The 23,918-nt window shown below is 35.1% G+C and overlaps 1 protein-coding gene across 8 annotated transcripts in view; it reads left to right on the top strand.

The window, feature by feature from the left end:
* The window catches only part of LOC129748707 (solute carrier organic anion transporter family member 4A1), a 116,587-nt gene extending 92,933 nt beyond the window's left edge, over nt 1-23,654 (top strand). For all 8 annotated transcript variants that reach the window (XM_055743396.1, XM_055743394.1, XM_055743397.1 and 5 more), the window contains exons 6-8: nt 21,464-21,834; nt 21,896-22,655; nt 22,882-23,654. In XM_055743396.1, coding sequence (XP_055599371.1) covers nt 21,464-21,834; nt 21,896-22,655; nt 22,882-23,083 — 1,333 coding nt within the window. In that variant the 3' untranslated portion in view covers nt 23,084-23,654. The remainder of the gene's footprint in view (nt 1-21,463; nt 21,835-21,895; nt 22,656-22,881) is intronic.
* Nucleotides 23,655-23,918: the final 264 nt, after the last annotated feature.

Raw genomic sequence — 23,918 nt, 5'->3', positions numbered from 1 at the left:
ATTCAATCAAGGATTCAGATCTTGTTGGCTTAGTTTTGTTTCGGAAATACATCGCTTGAAAAATATTTTACAATTTTTTAAATCGGAATAGATAAGCTTAGATACAACTTTTTCTAACATCACTTAAGAAATCCTTTGAGTATTTGATATTAAAGATTTAAATCCAATCAACAGCTTGGTTGAAGATTGCGAAATTATATGACTTTTCGAGAAAAAAAAAATTCAACAACTTTTTTCTCAATTGAAAATTTTTCGCAGTAGGAAGAGTTGATTCTGGAGTAAAACAGTTTTGTCAGAAAAGTGCACCAATTTGTTTAATTAATACAAATCTATTTTCAAAAATTATCTGAAAACAATTGCTGATAGAAAAAAAAAATTAAAATCTGGAATCAGCACCCCAAAATTTTTCTTATTTGGTTCTTATATTCTTTGCACCTCTGAAAATTTGAATTTTGAGCCCTTGTGGTATTAAAATTATGAAATGAAGCATCAATTTTTTACAACACAAAGAAAAAAAAAATATTTTTTTCAAATATGCATTTAATTATGTTATATCAGCTCTCTTTTATGAGATAAAGGCTAAAATTTCAATATACATAAAAATATATTTAAAAAATTTGAACATTTTATTGCAATAACTGTAAAATGTTATACACATTTTGAAGATAATCTTTTTTCATTGGTAAACTTTCTCGATGATTGCGAGTAATTTTGACTTCTGAGAAAAATTCCCATTAGTTTATTTTTATTTACACTGTTCTATGAAAATCCAGGAATTTGAAGAAATTTCAAAGAAATTTTAAATCGAAATAATATTTGTAGTCTTCAACGAAGATATTAAATATATTAAAATCTTTTGTTTAAAATACTTTCAAACGTCCTTATGTAATGTCAGAAATTTTTGAAATAAATGCAAGATTACATTAATTTTCTAAAGCATTGCAATGCTTTGTATTTTTGAAACTAGCAAGTCTAGTCAAAATTTGAATTCTTCATAACATAAAACATGATAAAAAGATTTAAAATCAGTTTTTAGTTTTATGTGGGTGCTTATGTTGATAATCTAATAATATCAGCTACCAATGACTGATTTTAGTAAATATTGATCAATTTTAAAATTTTCACGAGCTATAGTACCAAAATCAGACAAAATATTTAAACTTTTGACGCCAAAATCTTGCAAAATCATAATAAAAACATATGTCATACTAAAAGATATGATAATACTGTTTCTTGTCTTGTTAATACTATTCTTTATCGCATTTGAAATAATCACCTTTTTTGTAAAATCTGAAGCTAGAAATAGTGTTAATACTAACTATCCCTACTTGATGAGACAATCATGAAAACCAAAAAAAATACAAATTCTGTGTCTTCATTACAAAGTTTTTGAATTTTCCTTTTATATCATATTGAAATTATTTACATTAATGAAAAAATAATTGAAAAAAAATCTGTTGCCTTTCCATGATTATTTTGGTAACGTCAGAAATACTTGACTTATGTGTTTGTTTTTATGTAAAACAACTATTGACAGTTAAGTCTTAAACTCACAACCATTCAGGATTATTTAAAAAAAAAAAACGTAGATTAGGTGGAAATGTAGAAATATTTAGGCGTGAGATTGGAAAAACCAATAAAAAATCGACACTTATGTTCTGGGGTGGCTGGGAGGGGGTTTGGTGACTGATTTTTACCTATGATTTTTTGCCCAACAACGCACGAACAAAACAAAAATTAAATCAAAATATGTTTATGATTATATATCATTATTCATTTTTAAGTCTCATTAATTATTTTCGTAGTGAATCGCAACTACAGAAAAGTGGTCCTTAGCCTAAAGGATGAGCTATTTTTTTATAATGAAACCTTTAGAAACAAAATATGGAATTTGCTTTCATTTATGGTTAAAATTTATGAATTTGTTCAAGAGTCTGTTAGATCAAAATTATTTGATTTGAACCTAAAATAAGTTCTTTTAGAGTAGCCTTCAATTTCTTTAAAAAAAAGCTTATCCTATACTCAAATCAAACAAGCGCAATCTTGCAAACTCTTTTACAACTTCCAAGATTCTTACCTTTAATGAAAATAAATAAAATTTTCCAAAACAACAGTGAGAGATAAAAAAAAATTCGGATCAAATTTGCTTGAAGCAAAATTGAACTAAAAAACTACAATATCAATAATGCACCGAGAAAATATTGAATTTTGTGCAGATTTTAGCTGATGATCAGGTACATGTTTCTTTAACAGTTTCTTTCTTTTCTTTAAAACATTTGTTCATAAAGAATCAATTCTATAATGATAATCCTGTGGTTGTTTTTTTTTTAAATATAATTTAGGATATTTTGCATAAAACAAAACCTAAAAAATCAACTCAAATTCTACATTATATTTGTAATTTTCAGCTGAATTTTGTGTACAAACTTATTCTGATTAAAAAAAATGAAATCTGAAAATTGAATTGAGAAGCAAATATTTAAGTTCATGTTTTCTTGAATTCCTCAACAATTTTATGTTGATTGAAAAACTCATTCACAAGCCAAACCTTTTTCTGAATTTTCAATCTGAATTCTGAACCTGAATTCAAAAATTAAATTTTGAATCTGTTTCCGAATTTCAATACGATTTCTGAAATGTACAAAAAATACGATTTCCGAATCTTATTTCCAAATCAGAATTTCATGAGCCAAGCCCTCATTCATGAATTTTTTATTTGAATTCTGTAGTGCTGTTTTAATCTAAATTGAATATTTCAATTACTTATTTTTAATCCGTTTTGTGCATCTGATTAAAAATGTGAATTTCAAATGATGAATCTGAATCTGAGCTTTCAATTTTGGATCATCACTTAGAAGCTTTAAGTGTTTAAATTTGGGTTAGAACTAAGTTTAAGAACTTCGAGTTTCAATAAAATATAAAATTCTATTTTTTTTCATACTCGGAAAACTATTATCAAAATATTGGAAATTCATATGATGTTCGAAAAAGATGATTCAAATTTGATATGAAATACAAAACCGAATTTGTACCAGAATTTCAAATCAGTCCCATTTCTAATTTCTTATGATCTTTCGAACTGAAAATAAAGAATCCTAAACTTGATAAAATATCAGAAATACGAAAATATGTAGAAATTCAATTTTGGTTATGGGAATATGGAAACAGAGCCTTTAAAATGGGTTTGATATAAAATTTATTATTCAGACCTGAATTTTTGGATAAGATTGTCAGATTTCCCGGTTTTCACCGGGTTGGCCTGGATATTTAATATAAAATTTTGGAAAAGTCCGGTTCGACCCTGTTGCCCGGATTCCATTGGAAAAGCCCGGGTTTATTCTTATTCTCATTCTTAAATCAAACTTTTTTTTTGTGGTAGAAATAAAAATCGACTGAAAATATGTTTTTTCGGCTTACAGTCTTGTTTTTATCAAAAAAGACGTATGGATTTACGTTTCAAACGTTCCGATCTTTATGGGATCTTCTTCAGGGACTAAAATAGTGTATATTTTGTTAGGTTTGCTGATCATAATTTATGTTTTCTTACCGATAATAAAAAAAATACACACAAAAAACTACACCATCTACACACATACACGTCAAGTAATTTTTTGATCAAAACATAATAAGTGAAAAGTGAAGGTTGTACTAAAAGTTCGATGCTGTGGAATATTAATCCCAAAAACACTAGACAAACGGATTTATATCCGCAAACATCTGTACGCAGTAAATCAATACACTTCACCTTATATCTAAAAACACGAATTAAATTAAATTATTCAGATCAAAAGACAGCACGACCAGCCGAGTCGACACTCACAAGAAAACGGCATCTTTTCGGTAAGAAAACATAAATTATGACCAGCAAAACTAACTAAATAAACACTATTTCAGTACCTGAAGAAGATTCAATAAGGATCGAAACGTTGGAAACGTAATTCAATACGTCGTTTTTGTAAAAAATAACACTGCAAGCCGAAAAAACTCTCCGAAAAAATAAATAAATAAATTCGCCTTAAAAAACAAATCGAGTTATAAATTTATTTTTATTTATGCGTCCAAAATTTTTGAAGCAAGTTAAAAAAAAAATCATGAAAGGTTTTCTTTCTTGAATTTTGATGAGTAATTCCTAGGTTTTGACCAGGTTTATATAAAACATACCGGATTTGTTCGGCCCGGATACGAGCTGAAAAAATTCTGACAACCTTATTCCATGAACAAGTGAGAAGATTTTGAAAAACTGTAGCAGAATTTTGAACTTGGGATGGGTTTTTGAGGTTTTAGCATTAGTTTTTAGTCTAGATTGTCTTGAATAACTTTGCTCTATTATCATAATTTGATTATGAATTTAAAATTTTAAATGTAAAGTTGAATACCTCTCTGGGTTTTTTGGACCCTCGTGGGGGGGGGGGGCGGTTGTTAAACCCAAACTCCTCCTTCCGTTCCTACGGTTATGGATCGTAGATCCAAACAGCATAGGAATATAGCTACAAAAATGTTTGCTGGTTAGTTTAAGCTGCTTTTGTCAATCGCTAGTGCATGCTTAATATTATACGGTGTTTTTTAGCTATCTGTACCTTTAAAATTATTGGGATGATTATTCTTTTACTGTTCACATGAAATTTATCGATGGATGCGGAAACCTCTATTTTCTATGTCAACATCTGGTGTTATAAAGAATACAAAATTTTGTCCAAAAATCGACTTTTAAATCATACATTTGATTTATTAGAAGAGGTATTTTCAGAACATTTTGGTTTTCACAAAATTTTAAAACGAAAAAATTCTATCTAGAATCACACTGGATAGACATTCGAAGGGAATTTCCAAAACATGACTCTATCTTGCTAACATCCAAAACAAGCTTCTTGATAACTGATTTTCCGGCGTCATGGCATCTCTATTGTGTACGGTAGAATTCTGTGGTGTGATTTTTATATTTCCTCTGGAATCTGAGCATCTTACTTATAACCTATTCTCCGCTTTCCGAAATAAGTGAGGTGACGATGTTCTGACTGACTTCCGACATTCCGTGGGGAGTTGAGAAATTCATCTCCATGCCACCTCATCCTTTGCGTTGCTTCTTTTTCTGACAGGTTTTTTTCGAAAGCAAAATAAAACCAGTAGCAAGATTTGCTTTCACGACTCCTTTAAAATATTAAGGGCTGGAGGAAATGTGCTGTTGTTATTCGATGCTGAGGAGCGTTCAAGCATCCGAATGAAGCAACGAAAAAAAAAACCTCTGCTAATATATTGGATTTGTTCACCTCGCTTCCAATCGGATTATTGTGCTACTGCTCTCTGTGTGTTTGCCAAAACGATTCAACGCTTTTGGCATCCCCCCTTTCTATCTGATTCGGCGGATGTCGGGGGAGTATCTGTACTCGTATGCAAACTCTGTGGAACTCTCTTATGGTGTGTTGACATTTTTGAATATAATAACAATGAGTTTACGTGTAAATTGCATTTTTGGGCTATGAATATCAAAACTACCCGCGACTGGTAGCTAGCAGTTTTTGCTTCGGGAAATTTGCGGGTTTTATTTTGTCTTTCGTTCCGGCGAAATGTTGTGATACAGGGAGTACTGAAATTAACTTCGAGTGTTTGAGACTGAATAAAGATATGCAAGCTTCTCTTTCTGTATAAAATTTTGTTTATCGCATAACAAACGAACGGGAACATCTTCTTTTCTTATCTTGAGTATCATGATAACAATTATTAACAGATCAAATTTGTAAATATTTCTTGATTATTAAGGCATATTTTTTTGTCAGAATGATGATAAACCTCTGAATAATGAACCCATTAGGACAACCCTTAAAATATAAACTGGTAGGTATTAACTCTATTGTTTTCTCCAATAAAGAATCATATGTGTGGCAACAGTGAAAAAATGCTATAAAAATTGAGTAATCCTTGCAGTAATCCTGTCGGTAGTTTTCGCAGACTGACGCTCGCCAAATCCGTAAAAACGATGTCGTTTTTGGTACTTTCAGCATCAGTGCTCAGCAATTAACAAAACAATTGGGGTGTGTGAATTCCTGAAGCACATTCGTTGGTTCATTGATCTAAGAACGAACATATGTGTGCCTAAAAAGCTTCGGAGATGGATTTCTGAAATCGAGTAACTTTTAATATTTAAAACTTTTGATAATCAATAAATACACAAGGCAACAAAATTCACATTTTCTTAGAGTTGATTTTGACAAATTTGAAGACGCAGAATACTAATATGAAGTTTTTTTTCTAGCAGCTCTCGTTTTTTAGATTTAACTAATAGTTTTTTTTTAAATAACTAATAATTCACTTCACTTTTGTGGAAAACACAAACTTCACTTTTATGGAAAAATTTTAGAACATTATTAAACGAGCTTGAAAGATTACCCGGTTTCATCCGGGTATGCCCGGATATTTAAAACAAAATTTAAAAAAGGTCCGATCCTGTCCAGTTGCCCGTACCTTTAAAAATTATGTGTATAGAGACTCAATACAAAAATTTGGATCATATTCTTGTTTCTAATTCAGTTGAAAATCAAAAGTACAACACATTTGAGCTTTTATAAAGATTCAATATTAGTAGTTAGACAGTGGGATATGAGAGTGTTTTGTATGTCCCATCAAGTATAAGTAACAGGTAAACAAGTAAGTAGAATAAAGTAACCCTTTAGAACCCGATTTTTATTTCGCAAAAAAATCATAGAAGCTTATTTTAATGATTACAATCAATTCAACTTTTGTTCTACGAAAGACTTCATAAATGAGGAAAATTTTTTTTTTCAAAAATTGCGTAAGCACAGGCGCTATTAAACTTGACTTTCAGTACTTTTTCGGTTGTAGTTTTCACACACCCACACCATTTTTTCCTAAATTTGAAACATATTAATATTGACTCATGCTTAACTGATATACTTCAACATGTATTAAAAGTGAATATTGAGCATATTTTTCGGCTTGTTGTCGTTGTTTCCCAACACCGTTTTAGGAAGGGGTTTATGTTTAATATCTCCTACCTACCTAATCAAGGATATATATTTTCTCAACACATCAATCCAGAATGGTGGGAACTCTTAGATATAACTGCTAATCATTTTCTAGCTAGAAAAGATTTCTGAGGCCACAAAATTCATGATTTTTCGAAAAATACAAAACTACAGTTCGGATGAAACTTTTTAGTTTCTTGCATCTTAAGAAAATCTTGCCACAGAAACTGCAATTTTTCTAAAAAACATCATTAGGCGCGTTTAGTCAGCACAACTTGAGTTCCGGAATTTATACAACTTTTAAAATGAAATCGTTTTTCTTCGAAAACTGTAAGAAATTTAAAAAAAATACTTCAGTTTTTAGAAAACAGATGTCTGCCCCAAATTTGTTTGGGAAATATCAAACTTGTGAAATGTTGTTCGCTGCAGGCTAAAATTGACCCAGGCCTATTACAAGAGCTCATGCCAAATTTTCGCCAGATCGGATCACAGGAAAAGGGTCCTCAACGAGCCTGAATGATGATGATGATATCTATTTAAGACCTTTTAACCTCAACGAGCCTGAAATTTGTAAGGGATTTTGAGACATTTTATTCGGGAGGAACATGAAAATCCATTTTTTCATCCAGAACTCCTTCGGCCGATTTCTATTGAATACGGTTTTTCTTAAAGCCTAAACTACGACAAATATTTCTGTAAGAAAAGAGGGAGGAGTCGATGAGAAATATAAAACTTAACTTTATTAACGATATTGTTTTACGAACGCGGGATGCGTGCGCATCGGTCGAGAGTAGTGATTAGAACTCATTTTTTCTTCGGTTTCACCGAGGGGTACGCCAATCGTCCCACACGGCCTTTCCTGACTTCACTTCCGCCTCGGAAGTGTCCACGGCTTGAGGCAGTCTCCGGATGTCGTCGTCCTATTCGGCCCTTCTGCTTCGGCGTCCAACTTGCGCACCTCGTAACGATCGTTCGGCATCACTGTTACGATTTCGTAAGGTCCAAAATATTTCGGTTTGACCTTTTGACCAACTCCAAACTGCGTCTTCGGGATAGCCACTAGATCGCCAAGCTTGTATGGCTGCGATGGCTTTCGTCGTAGGTTGTAGTACTTTCTGTTTTCTTCTTGGATTCGTTGGATGTTCTGGTGAGCTAGCTGTCGTGCTTCGTTTCTTGATTGCCGGAACTCTTCTTGAAGCTCTTTCTCCAGAATCTCCATCAGTACTTCGTCATCTTTCGTTCGCATCTTGACGCCAATCAGCAATTCGCACGGAGTTGTTCGAATCGCGCGCTGCCAACTGCTGTTCAAACACTTCTGGACACTGGTAACGTGATTGAACCATGCTTCAGGTTTCTCAATCGATAGCTTCGTCAACATCGGAATAATGATACGATGGACTCTTTCGACCTGTCCATTGACTCGAGGAACACCAGTGACAATCGTGTGCAAGTCGATGCCTTCGTCAGAGCAAAACTTCTTGAACACGCCTGACGTAAATGCTGAACCACGATCGGAGATTATTCTTCGGGGATTTCCAAACGTATCGAAAATAATCCGCAGCTTTTTCATCGTTTCTTCCGCTCCAGTGGACTTGGTCGGAAACAACCAAACAAACTTCGTGAACCCGTCAATCACCGTCAAAATATAGTTGTACGACTTTCGGGTTGATGGCATTGGGCCAAGATGGTCCACATGCAAAGTGTCCAACGGCACGTCACCCTTCGGAATCGGCTTGAGCTCTCCTTCCAGCTTTCCACGTTTCTTCTCGCTTACGATACACGGAACACACGTAGCGATACAACGTCTAATCTTGTCCTCCATTCCGGGAATAAAGTAGTCCTTTTCGATTCGTTCCTTTGTCTTCTTGACTCCAAAGTGACCTTTTTCGTGAGCCGTTCGTATTATCGTCGTTTCCATCGATTCTGGAACATACAGCCGTCGATTCTCTCCGTTTCCTTCGTACAAGACCCCGTTATTTGTACTGTACCCGTCGTAGTTGCCGTTGCTTCTCAAAGCCGTTAAAATTGCCTTAGCCCTTTCATCGTCGCGCTGACCTTCGGAAATTTGAGCACTAACGGAATCGGAGATCACCATTACATTCGCCCGCGACAGTGCATCAACGTGCGGCAGCTTTTCTCCAGGGCGATGCTCAACGTCAAAATCAAATTCGGCGAGATCAACGACCCAGCGAGCAATACGAGCGTTCATCTTCTTTTTCGTCATGGAATCTTTAAATGCTCGGCAGTCCGTAACAACTCGGAACTTGAGACCCAATAGGTAGCATCTAAACTTTTTAATTGTGTCCACAACTGCTAACGTTTCAAGCTCGTAAAAATGGTAATTCTTTTCTGCGTTGCTCGTCAATCGACTGTAATAATGGCAAGGGTGGAATTTGCCGTCGTCGTCTGCACGCTGCATCAAAATGCCAGCCAAAGCGTGCTTACTTGCGTCGGTATGAATTTCAGTCTCAGCATCAGGACGAAATATGCGCAAAACAGGAAAACTAGCAAGAATTTCCTTGATGCGTTCGAAAGCAGTCGTCGCTTCTTCTCCAAATTCGAATGTGCTATCTTTTTTCAACATACCTGACAGGGGTCGTGCAACATCGGCAAATGAGGGTACAAACTTTCTGAAGTAGCTCGCCAAACCATAAAATCTTTGGAGCTGCTTCGCCGTCTTCGGAATTGGAAACTGTTTCACTTTTTCGATCTTCGCCGGTGAAGGTTCCACTCGGCCGTCGTAAATCTGGTATCCAAGATATTCAACACGTCGTTGCAGGAACACACACTTCTTCCAATTGAACTTTAGTCCTGCCTTTTCGGCCACTTTCATCACTTTTTTCAACTTTTGTAATCCTTCTTCTTCACTTTCCGATGGGATGATCATATCGTCCACGAACGCCACGATCGTTCCGTCATTGATCAAATCCTTCATCGCAGTGTTTATGAAACGTCCAAATGCATTTCCACTCGTACACAGTCCAAACGGTACACGTAAAAACTCGAACTGTCCATCACTTGTCACGAATGACGTGTATTTGCGACTTTCTTCTTCAATCGGGACATGGAAGTACGAATTTTCCAAGTCCAACGTCGTATACACTCGCGCACTTGCCAGCTGATCGATTTGTTCCTCCACGTTCGGCATCGGGAAATTGTCTCGAATCACTTTCTTGTTGATTTCACGGTAGTCAATACACACTCTTCGCGATCCGTCTTTTTTCGGCACTACTACAACAGCGCTCGAGTATTCACTATGTGACGGTTGTATTATACCGTTCGCCAACCAATCATCTGTTTGCTTCTTCACAATTTCCTTTTCGAGAGGAGCAAGTCGACGTGGATTCACACACACTACTTCACTATCGCACAACGTAATATTCAGCTTGTTGGCGGCCGTGACCGACGATACCGGTTGATAATTTCTAATAAGATTTTTCACTTCGTCGCGGTATCTGTACGGTACGTCAATCTCGCCAATATCTCCGTACTCTTCGATCACATGGATCCACTTCACATCGTCGTCGTACGATTCTTTCGGCAGCTTGCTGATTCGCACACCATCTCGGGTGATGGAATAGTTGACCCCACACAAGAAGTCCATCCCCACCAACACTTTCATATCAATCGCTTCTTTTGGGACAACATACACCAGCATTTCGTAGCTTTGATTCCCAATCGACACATCAAGCAACGCTGTACCGCAAACAGCTTTTGCGTTTCCCCCGTAGCCACGCACTTTAATTTCGGATTTCTTGAGCTTTTTGTCGTGATCCGGCAACTTTTCCCAGAAATCTTTTCGGATCAGAGAAATCTCGCTTCCTGTGTCGACTGTTGCACTCACTTCGTTGCCGCAAATGTTGATTAAAACATTTGGGTATGCACCTTTAACACTCTTCATTGTGTTCACTTTCGAGATACCCTTCTTTACGCCGTCGTATTTCGATTTTTCGTCCGACTTAGCACAATTTCTCGACATATGGCCGTATTGATTGCAACGAAAACACTTTGGCCCATCATTCTTCTGCGGACAATCTTCTGCTATGTGTGACGTATCACCACAATTAAAGCAATTTTTCTTCGCCGTCGGCAACTTTTTCAACTCACGTAATTCCTTCTTCCGTGGGTACACATCGTGAGGCTTCTTCGCGACGATCTTCTTTTGCACTTTTTCGAAGTTTAGCAACTTCTCCTTCAGCTGACGGATGTTCTGCGCCTCGTACAACATCGCACGGTGGAATTCGTCCTCTGTAATTCCATCCACAATGTACTCGCAGACACTGGGCTCATCGAGCTCGATAGACTGGGCTATGCGCTGCATTTCGTATATATAATCGCGTATAGATTCGTCCGATTTTTTCTTCCGCGCGGCTAACTGACGATGGATATCACTCGCGCGTACGAAAGGGGAAAACTCTTTGATCAGTGCAGCTTTTAGTTTGGCAAACGTTGTGATATCACGTAGCGCAAACATAAATCTTCGTGCGGTTCCCGTTAACTTCTTGCGACACATGATTAGTTTTTGTTCGTCGTACCAGTGTGCGGTTCGGGAAATCGCCTCAAACTGCGCCATCCACACTTTCACATCTTGCCCGTCTTCAGCCCCATACGTCTCGATGCTATCCTCAACATCACGAAACGAGTACGGTTGACGTCGCTCAATCGTAACCCGCCTTCTAGTAGTAGATGTGAGATCGCGTCCGTTCGCAGTGTGGAAACTAAATTCTTCTTCTTTTAGTTCCTCGCCGTCGTCACTGCGGTCGTCGTTATCGTGGCTTTCGGCGTCGTCAGCTTCGTCTTCGGCTACACTGTTGCCGTCGTTCGGCGCTTTCGCTTCGTCGTTATGACCACCCTGCAGCTCGTCGTTCGGTACCCCATCGTAGATACACAATCGACCATCGTTTGCTGTTTCGATGTCGTGGTAAGCGATTCTTTGCGCCATCTCCTTCTTGCAACCATCCGTTGCCAAGCCACGTTTTTCACATTCGCGCACTATTCCGGACTTGGTGAAAAATTCACACAACTCGTTAACTTTTTCCGCCATCTTGGTTTCGGAATAGTTCGCCGTTCTTCGTAACAACTTTAATCACTTTTTCGCGGAATCAACGTGTCGACCGATTAATTTCTGCATTCAAAACTCCTTCCCGGACCGAGCCCCCATGTAAGAAAAGAGGGAGGAGTCGATGAGAAATATAAAACTTAACTTTATTAACGATATTGTTTTACGAACGCGGGATGCGTGCGCATCGGTCGAGAGTAGTGATTAGAACTCATTTTTTCTTCGGTTTCACCGAGGGGTACGCCAATCGTCCCACATTTCATCCGAAGACTGCATTCGACTGCGATTTGAGTTATGATAAAAAATATTTCACCCTGAAAAAAAGTAATCTCATTTTTGAAGCTACTGACTTTTTTTTTATCTTACCTCGAATCATAATGTAGTCTTCGAATAAAATATTTATTGTAGTTTAGGCTTTAAGGAAAACCGTATTCAAAAGAATTCATTGATAAAAAGGTTTTTCATGTTCCACCCGAATAAAATGTCTCAAAATCCCATACAAACTTCAGGCTCGTTGAGCGACCCGTTCACGTGATCCAATCTGGCCTAAATTCGGTATGAGATCTTGTAATAGGTCTGGGTCAATTTCAGCCTGTAGCGCATAACTTTTTCAAAAGTCGGGTCATTTGGGGCACTCTACTGTCCATGTGTATATAGTTTTATACACATATTTGTTGAAATATACCAAATTTTTCGTAAGCTCATAAGAAATTTTTTAGTTTTTAAATAAATAAAATAAAGTTTAGGGGATACATAATGTGAAATGTTAAAATCCCAGAAAAAAAGAATTAAAATTAAAAAAAAAAAAGAAAAATTTGTAAAGTAACTTGTAATCAAAATTACTTACCGTCAACTTGAAACATGCACTTCAATGGATTCTAAAAAACTTACGTCTTCAGATAATCATATCTATTATGCATCAAAAGTTTTAAGTTTGGTGGGACATCAAGTTGACGTAGTCGGAAAAACTTATTGTTTTCTTCAGTTATTTTTAATTTACTAAAAACATGCGATTTCCATTATATTCACAAAAAGGGGTAACTTGCAACAAACTTTGCTTTCATTAAAAAAGCTAATGAAAAGGTATGAATACAGTAATTTTTGGTTTTGTTGAAACTAATTTTAACATTTATTCTCAACATGAGGATGTTGCACGCAACTAGGCTTAAAAAATACTACAAAAAATTCTACTGGCTGAAATAATATAAATTATTGTTTGGATGAATGAAATTTCAATCTTGACAAATGCGTGATGCAAAACAATCGTGTTCCAGCATATGGAAACGAGATTCACAAGGTGACAGGTAACTGAATAATAAAAACATTTATTTAGAAAAATTCGGTGAATGTCCGAAAAATATTTTTACAGAAATTGTGTTGGTTTAGGATGATTAAACCATTAAAAAGATTGTAGATGATTTTAACCAATTTGTCATACTGGGTAAAGTTTTTACGACATCGAATAATGTTAAAATTTTTCATTTATGTCTCGAATTTTTTAATTTTTCATGAAAATGAAAAACTTTAAAAGCAAGCTTAAGATGTGAGAACTTATGCCATTATCATTTTGTAGTCATTATAAGATAACTTCATTGCATCATATTAAATTAAAAATTAAATCAGTGCTGTGATATACCTACAAATGTTGCAAATAACGGCCCGCTGTTGCATAATGCCCCGTTTGACGGCACATATTAAGATGAGCCTATACTCAAGGTATTTTTGGCAGGCATATGAAACAGATTTAAATTTTTTTTAAAGTAGGTATTCAAAAATCTCTTATTCTTTATTTCTTTTGATTTTTTTTTGTTAATCTTATAGTTAATTTCATAACTAAAATTTGACCAGCCTGTTGATAATTTTTGGCCCTTATGGCCTAAATTCTAGAACATAGGGATGACCGACCAATGATTTAAAAACGGAATATTAACGACTGATCACTATAACATAAGGTTGCCAGATTGCCTGGTTTCATCCGGGTTTGCCCGGATATTTCATACAAAATTTGAGAACAGTCCGGTCCGGCCCTGTTGCCCGGATTTCATTGAAAAATGTTCGGATTTTGGTCGGATATATTCATTTTATTTGGCAAATCAAACAAAAACAACTAATTTATAATTTTTCTTATTTATGCCTCCAAAAATAAATTTTTTGAGAAAGCTTAAAAAAATTATCATGGATGGAAATCATTGGAACTAATCCTAAAATGCGATTCAAAATCTGGTAATTAATTTAGATGGCATTTTTTGAAATTATTTTTCTTGATTTTTTATGAGTAATTTCTGGATTTTTAAAAAATTTGCCCGAATATTGCCCGGATTTTTGGTTGTCAATTTTGGAATCAAATGCTCGGATTTTTCCAGATTTTTGGATAAAATTGCCCGGATTTGTCCGGCCTGGAGACGTACTGAAAAAAAAATTGGCAAACTAATAGGAGTTTCTGTGGAACATGACATATTTTACGATGGGCACTGTCAAACTGTTTATAATCTGTTAACCATTATCAAGCACAATTCAAGACAGTTTAAGATATAATTTGTAAAAATCAGGCCGAATTATCGAGTTTCTTTAAACTCTTTGAAAATTTATTCCAGTTTTCATAACTAAGAATATCTCAGAAATTTGAGCGTGGCCCTTTTTTCACAAAAAATCTTATTGATGAATATAATGTATAACACATTTTAGCGGTTGAAAAATTAAGTAGTTGAAGCTTTTTTAAAGCTCATTTTAAAATTTCCCTCGATTTTTACTTTTAAGCTTCATTTTACTGCCATCAGCTCAGAAGACTTTAGCGTTTTAACTGAGTTATACGATAAAGTCTTATAATAATTTTTTTTTCTTTGATTTGTTTCCTGTTCAATCACACTTAATTGTCCAGCTTCATCTTCGCGTTAAGTAAAAAAAAAAATGTTAAGATTCTCATCATGGATTAATTTTGCACGCATTTTTGCTTTTTCGTTTGCTGCAAGACATGCTGAGAACAAAAAACCTCGATTACCAGGGGGAGCATTTCGGTGTGGGGGAGTATGGTGGGCCTCTTTACATGTGATAGCAAAAACAAAACTAAACTTCACATTTCATTTGTGCTTAGGTATTCATTGTTAAAACATTTTAATTGTAATGTAAAATAGTGAAAAATAATTCTATTGCTAAGTCTCAAACAAACTCTGGCCACATCCATTTGCTTGACAATAAAAACATAACTGAAGTTTAAAAAACTTTTTTTAGTTTTTGCATAAATAATTCTTCAGATTACAAAAAAAAGGATGTTTTTAGCACGACTCGTAAATTTAGAGAAGGATAAATAAGTTGATCGATGCTTTTCGATAATTTTCAGTTTCGCTTAGAAGTATAATTTTTGAGTAAAATTATATTTCTTTTCAATAAGTATCAAAAAGTAAAAAAAATAATGATGCAAAAACGATGTTCGTCCGATATCCAAATCTTTCATCGGAGTAACAGAAAGTTTGTCCGAGTCTTTCATCGGCCAAAATATCACAGTAATATACGGGTCTAAATTTCTCCAAACGAACCGAGTCTTTCATCGAAAGTTTGATTGTTGAATCGAAAAATTCTCTTGAAATCCGAGTCTTCCATCGGAAAATTTATTGATGATCCGAATCTTTCATCGACCAAAATGACACTTTTTCGTTTTGTTCGATGAAAAATTCGGAATAACTCAACATCGAAAAAACACAGAAGCAAACCGAGTCTTACATCGGATTATCAATTTTGAAATCGTAAGATTTTTTTTTGAACCCGATTCTTTCATCGGATTTTCTTATTACTATCCGAATCCTTCATCGGATTATACAATGTTCGTTATTTATCAACTTTTCACGAACGTAGCTTAAGCACACTTAAATACCTACTACGACATTGGCGTAGTTTTAGTTAAACTTATCGGAATTTTCTGAAATTCATGAAAAGTTTTGCTCAACACAAAAAAAACACAGCTTTTTGACACAAGTTTCGTCAACAGAATCAATGCTACATGCTCTGCTTTATTCTAAAATGTGATTCTATCTCCCTCTCTCTCATACATGATAAATAATTTTGATAGATTGTGCAGTAGAATACGCCCACTAATATCTTTTCTAATAAATTCATAATTTATTCTTATCAGATTCTATATTCACTACAACGTTCAAATTACATTTCTATGCAGCTTCACTGAAATTCATGCATTCAAACGTCATTCACAAATCAAAGTGTTGCATTTTTTTCGAATACACTCCCTAGCGTTTACATGAGTAAATTTTAACTTTTACATATGTTTGTATGGAAAAATTAACATTTCGTTCGTTTTGTGCCAATTTATAAATTTTCTAAATGAAATTTTCTGCTGAACAACTTTATCCAAGGCCTTAATTTAGTATCTCGTCAGATAACCGGGTTTTAATCTGTCGAATAGAATTGAAGGTGGTTCAATCAAACCTAAAAAATCATGGATGAGCTTTGAACCAAAACAAAGCTTTGGAAAGAAAACATATGAGGCCCTCAAAGCCAAAGGGGTATAAGTGACGAAATGATCGATTTTGAGTTAATGATGCCAAACGATTCTTCATATTTCAAACTATGTATGATGATTTTTCAGTTTTTTTTAACTTTACATACTTTTAACGTTCCAAAGCGAAATTCAAATTAGCGAAAAATATATGGAAAATGGCTTAACACAACAACTTAAAAGCCTGTTTCCTCGAAATAAGCTTTCATGCACTTATACCCCTTTGGCTCCAAGGGCCTCATATTCAAAAATGACCCCAATGTTTAGCATCGGACTGGCTGGACACAAACAAATCTGGACTGCGTAAAGTTTTTGAACCAAAAGGAATAATAAACAACCGTAAGGGGGCATCCATTTATTACGTAACGCTCCTAGGAGGGGGGGGGGGGGGGTGTAGAGTAAGCTCGACTTAGGGGAGGGGGGAAGGTATGCACATTAGACTGCTGCAAGCTTTATATGGAAATTTTAAATTCTTAAATTGTTACACCTCCCATAACTTTTTTTAAATTAATTTTTGCTGCCAGAAACTGCAATAAAAGTTTTGGAAGCGATCCATCCAGTCCTGAATAAGCGCAACGAATTTCAATTTTGTATAAAAATTTGTTTGGAAAAACAAAAATGTTCATTCAAAAATGGCCAGAGATGTTCTGAAAGTTCCAAAAAATATAACTTTGAATGCATAATATTCCTTGATTCTTGCATTATAATTCATGTGAACAAAGCACAAATTTTACTTGTACCCCTGAAAATATATTCAAAGTTATATAAAATTTTAGTTTTCAAAATTATTTTTTGAATTTAAGCGTTTTTGACTGTTTATTTGAAAGCTGTGAAACCGTAGGATAAGAATAAAAAATCTTGAAGAAGTTTTTTGAATAGCTAGAGAACTTGTTGATATACTTATATAACCTTTGAAAAAACATTTCATGAAATTATTAAAAGCTCTAGCAAGCTAATTTTGTCAGTTTTAAATGCTTTTCAGTGGTTTCTGATTTTTTTATTTTGAAATGGTTATAACTTTTTTCATGGAATTTTTAGCTGCTTATCATGTTTGCAAAAAATTAAGCTTAAGAATAGTCAAAACTAAAAATGAAGACCAACTTCATTTTAAATTTATTTGAATTTTCTGGATGATTTAATGTGCAAAAATTTCTACTTCCATACATATTTTCATACAAAATTGAAACGTTGCGCTAACTCAAGAATCAACCAAATCATCTCAAATTTTACACTGATGCTTGGTGACCCAAAAGGCATCGAAAAAACATATGGGAGCAAAAAGTCTTTTTTTGCAGCGGTCTAATGCACATCCTTACGTGACGATTTTCCCTTTCCAAAAATTTCATTTTTATCTCAGCTATTTTGATGTCATGCAATTTTTCATGAGAATGCAAAACAAATTTGTAACCTTCAACATAATTCTAGCTGGTTTGTATCTTTTCTTTTTCTTTTTTTTATCAAACACCAACATAGCCAAAACTTGTAGACATGCTGGAAAAGTATAAACTTGCGCTCCTCCATTTTTTTTTCAACATAGAAGATATCTGATACATATAACATACATTGCATTACTAAAACATACATTGCATTACTAAAACATACATTGCATTGTACTACAGCCAGGCCAACCATGTATTGTAAAACGCAAAAGATAGGTACAGGAACATAATGAAGGAGGATTTTTTTCCTTATCTTTATGAAGATTTAGAACAGGGGTGAGCAACCCGCGGCCCGCGGGCCGCATGCGGCCCTCGAGTCATGTTTGTGCGGCCCTCGAGTCATGTTTGTGCGGCCCGCGAAGCTTATCTCAAATTAAATTTATTTCACGATTTTTTCTCTACGATAGATTGTAAATTATCATAAAAAAGCAGTCCCTACTAAACAAAAAAAAATATAGATCAATAACTTAATATGCACGTCACTTGTTTGTATTTGCATTTGTCCCATAATCATCCAGCTTGTTAACTTTTTTGTAGGATTTAAGCTTTTTGAGTTGGGTTTAGTTGAGTTCTTTTTGTTTATTGGAAAAACGAAATATAGGAGTTAGTCAAGTCTTTATTTTTCGTTTCGAGCCAAGTTTAAGTCGTATGATGGAGTGAAGTTCTTGATTAGTGACAGAAATAAACAATGTTGTATAATCAAAACTGGGCAGATTGCTTATCGACAGAACTCAGCAAAACTCTGATTTTTCGATGAAAAACAATATTTGTAATTCTGTTATTCAAACCAAAAAGTTTGTAACGATTACACAGCGGAACATTATTTTTGTTGCCTATGATTCAACTGATTCTGTAAGAGTTTCGCGTCCTTAATTCAAAACATTTCACAGATTTTGTCTATCACTTCTAGTTTCGGTGATCAGTTTTGGTATAATCAATCTTTCACGTCTCGGTGGCCGTGTAGTTAGCTTGGTGACACTTTAATTTGGACCACCTGAAGCATGGGTTCAATTTCCATATCGGTACTGGTTGTTGATTGTAAATATTTAGTTGTCCATGTTATTTCAGTCTTTAAGCCTTATTCGGCTAAGACGGTGTACGTCTTTTCATAACTTACCAATAAATCTACATAAAAACGGAAAGCTGGGTTTCAATCTATTTACAACCCTTCATTCAACCATGGACTTAAATATTGCCAAGAAATTCATGTATCATGTATCAGAGATACAACACTTTCGATAAATTGATTTCTACAATTTATAAAAATTATAGAAAATCGGATTACAACTTCTTCTGACATCATTAAAGAAAGTTATTGAATATTGGATATTGAATATTTTAATTCATCCAACAACTTTGTTGAACACTGCGAAATGATATAGCTAACGGTTTTAAAAATAGAATTGATTCAATTAAGTTTAATTTTTCTTTAAATTTTCGTCATAGTTCCCGTTTTTGGCTGATTTGAAAAAAAAAGGAAACTTCCATAACTTTTTTTCTCAGAATTCAAAATAACTAGCGGTGTTTGGGAAACTTGATCAATGAGTCAAGAAGTTTTTGTATTTTACAGTTTTGTCAAAAAAGTAATCAAATTGAATAACCAATTTTTTATCCTATTTTTAAAAGATATTTCGAAAACTAGAGCTGATAAAAAAATTGAATGATTCAGCGCTCCTGAATAAGTCAAAATCAATTCTGAGATTCCTGGTATCTCGGAAAATGTGAACTTTTGTTTCGCGTGTCATGTGTGATGCTATTTTCAAAAATTTTCTTAGGAAAATCATGCCCAACATTGATTAAATTGAGTCACTAAACTTTAAAATTAGCAATCCACATTACCAAAGTCAGAAGATTTCCATGATGCAGCTCTAGGAAGCCTATCTAAGAGGTATCTAAATTTATTTTATAGAATTTATTAAATCTGTAAAAAATTTCTAGAATCAAAAATGAAAACTGTAAGTAACATTGACAAATCTGCTTAAAAATCAGTGAAAATCTTTTTTTTTTCTTGATTTTGAAACCTTGCTCAACATCTCAATGCAATGATTTCATATGGAACTTCATATTGAAAAAAATCGCCATTTATAGAAAAAAATAAGGCTTCACGACAAAACATAAATAAATTGTGATTTTTTTTTCAAAAATGCGCAGAAAAAAAATCGCTATGATGGAAAATACCATCGCATTGGTTCGAAAGAAAAAAGTGTTTTTATCAGAAAATGGTTCAAATCTTTTTACGAGCCATAGAAAGACTTTCACATTTTTTAGTTTTTTTTAATAAATAAAAGAGAAACAAAAGATGTTTCCTCTTTGTAAAAAAAGGAATTCACTAAACATTTCAGATAAATAAAAATATTTCAATTATTGTAAAATGATCAAGATTGAACCTATTCAATTTCGGCTGGTTTAAACACCTTCAATTTAAAAAATGTTTATACAAGTACATGGATTCGTTTTACAGTTTTTTGGTGTCATAAGTTTTTCTTAAAAAAAATTTCATAAAGCTCTGTCAACTATTATTATCTAAATTTTATTTTAATGCGGCCCGCCGAAAGAATTTCAAAATAGAAGTGGCCCGATGCTTTAAAAGGTTGCTCACCCCTGATTTAGAACATTTTCGGGAACGACTTTCAAACACGTCTTCGAACGATCGATGCTTTCTTAGATCCCTCTGGTTTGTATATTTTCCTTTCATAAAGATTCTGAGAGAGACTTTTTAAGATCTGTATTGCATATCCATGAAATAACCGTTGGAAATCCGTATATTAAACACCCAAGAACTAAATTCCACTTTATGGAATTTATCATGCAAATTTTAATAGTTCCGAAGAATATGACTAAGTGAAGTATATTTTGCATAGCATGTTATGCTTCTTGAGTAAAATAAATTACACGAAGACCACCAGCTAACAAGCACAGAGAAACTTGGAGCAAGATAATCAATGAGTGTTAACTGAGAGTTCATTATTGAGTTCCAAGAAGCAATCTGGACAGATGTTTACTCAGTTTATTTTATTGTATGTATTTAAAAAATGATGAAAAAAAAAACTATTATGCTTAAACTTTTTTAAAACACTAAATATAGTAACTTATAGCATCTTTGAGTAAAAAGAACAATCTCATTCCGTTTAAAATAATGTTTTGATACTTTAGAGATTTTAATCATCATTCAAAGGGTATATTTTACATGTTAAATGTTAAAGATGAACACATTAGTAGAAATGCGTGAATATCAAGTTTTGTGAAAATGAGACTGGAATAATTTCATCCTTAGTGAGCCTACCAGGTTTATGATTTAAGAAGCTGAGAGAACAAATTCTTATGCTTCAAAACTCAACCCAATTTGATAGTCTAGATCAGATTTAACAGGCTTCGCTATTTTATCAACGAAATGGGATATTGCTTTAGGAAAAGTTTACGTTCTTCACCCATGGATAACTGATTGACCTATGCTGCATTTCTTCATCTTTCACTTCAGCTTGGGACTAACGCCGCACAGCAAGGTGTGGGTCGGTGCCTGGTGGATTGGATTCGTTTTTATGGCTGCCTTCTGCCTGCTGCTGGCGATTCCGATACTGGCCTATCCCCGAACCCTGCCGGGATCGGAAAAGTTGGAAAAAGTCTCGGAAGCCCACAAAGGTGATACCGATGCGGAGGGACAAAAGGCCTTCACCAAGATACGGGAAATTCCGGTTGCCCTGGCGGCGCTGCTCAAGAACCCCACTTTCTTTTTTCTAAATCTGGCCGGTGCATCGGAGGGTTTGGTCATCTCCGGATTTGCCGTTTTCCTGCCGAAGCTGATCGAAAATCAGTTCAGCGTGACGGCCGTCTGGTCGGCGTTGCTGATGGGTATTTTTTTTTTTGCTGTTTGATATTGAAATTGTGATTGATAAATGATTTTTTTTTTCAGGAATCATTACGGTCCCAGCTGGTGGTGGAGGAACTTTCCTAGGAGGCTACCTGGTCAAGAAACTGAACCTGTCTTGTTCGGGGATAATCCGCTTCTGCTTATTTGCAACGGTGTTCGCAGCGCTGTTTACGACTTGTTTCTTCCTGTCTTGTCCGAATCTCACTTTCGCTGGAGTCACCGCACCGTACTTTCCCCAGGAAAATCTACGCACCCCGGACGCCCGCTCGACGGAACCATTCGCCCTGCTGAAAACGCTGGAAAACTCGTGTAACAACAAATGTTCGTGCAGCAAAATGAACTACGAGCCGATCTGCGGCGCCGATGGGGTAATGTACTATTCCCCTTGCCATGCTGGATGTGGGGAAGAAGTGAACCTGGAGAATGCCAAAGTCTATCGGGAGTGCTCCTGCATCAATGGGACGTTCGGTTCGGATGAACCGTTCCGAAGTTTCGAGGCGGTGAACACGATGTGCGAATCGCAATGCAACCACCTGTGGATTTTCGTTGCTCTGTGTTTTTTGGTGATGTTTTTCACTTTCCTCGCTACGATGCCGGCTCTTTCGGCCACGTTGCGATGCGTTCACGATGATCAACGGTCTTTTGCGCTCGGCATTCAGTGGATAAAGGTGCGGGTGTTGGGGACGATTCCGGCACCGATGATATTTGGCCGGCTCATTGACGAAACGTGTATCCTGTGGCAGGAATCGCTGTGCGAAGATCATGGAGCTTGTTTGGTGTATGACAACGCTTTTATGAGCAAGTGAGTAGATTAACAGTGAGCGAAAGAAGAGTAGTACCACTATATGTTTTGTTTGCTAAAATATGAATTATAGAAAAAATTCTAATTCTTAGCTGGCGACAAGGCCATTAAAATTTCAATCAATTTAGTGAATCAGCAGACTGTTTACAAAAGAAATAGCAGAAAATTAAGTTCTTACTTATTCCGACTACTCATTTAGTAAATCTTAAAAATGTTTGTTTTTCAGATACATGCTCCTGTTGGCGCTCATAGGAAAAGCATGTTCCATCCTCTTCTTTTTCGGAGCCTGGTTCTACTACATCCCACCGAAAACGATGAGCAACGGAAGTGGTGCCGGCGGAAACGGAAAAACGCCCGAAGTTCAGCTCGAGCACCCGAAGCAACAGATGAACGGGGAAAGCGTTCACTGCCACGTGGAAAAATACTAAACGACACGGATGAACGGATGAGTCCGAACATTTCTCAAGCGAATAAACTCAACAACAACAACAACAACACATGAAACTAGTCACCTCTCCTCCAGACTCAGACTCAGATTTTTGAGCGGAAAACAATAACAAATAACTGTGTATGGCTATATTATAATATAACGCAAAACTAACAATTATATAATGTAGATTCCATGGCTCCAATCATTCCAATCATTAGCTGGTAGGGTTTACGTTTTTGCGTGACACAATTTTATACCAAAAATTTTGAGGAAATTTGTAGACCGCAAATCCACCTGTTGTCAAGCAACAGAAACAGTTTAGTGTATCTCTAAGTAAAATATTGTTTATGTTATTGTAGTTATATTATTCGAAGATGAACAATTAATTTCGATTTATTATTGTTTGCAGAACCGACTGAAAGCTTTAATTTATTGTATGTAATGATAAACCGGTGAAAAATTGTATCGTGTGCTCATATAATGTTAGTGTTAAAATATTTGTTTAACTGTCATACTCCTGTGCAGCTCAAATACATTTCGTTAAACATTTCAATTAAAATTTACCGCTCACAGTTCATTCGTTAGGATAAGCTTAGTGTTTATTGCTCGTTCCATACGGAATATAACATGGACGTTAGTTTTGTGGTTTTACAATAATAACGAAAGTATGTATGTTAGGATTAAGAAAGTGAATAAGCAACAATAAAAGTCATGTCGATAGAGTTACCATTCCAATGTTATTTGTTTTATTTTATTAGTAAACTATTATTTTTTCTCGATGATTTTTTTGATGATATGAAATTTTTATCGTAAATTTGTAACGAGATTCCTTT

The sequence above is a fragment of the Uranotaenia lowii genome, chromosome 2, assembly GCF_029784155.1.
Source record: "Uranotaenia lowii strain MFRU-FL chromosome 2, ASM2978415v1, whole genome shotgun sequence".
In the NCBI taxonomy this organism is placed as follows: Eukaryota; Metazoa; Arthropoda; class Insecta; order Diptera; family Culicidae; genus Uranotaenia; species Uranotaenia lowii.
The sequence above is the reverse complement of the archived record's forward strand: the minus strand, read 5'-3'. Positions and strand labels throughout refer to the sequence as shown.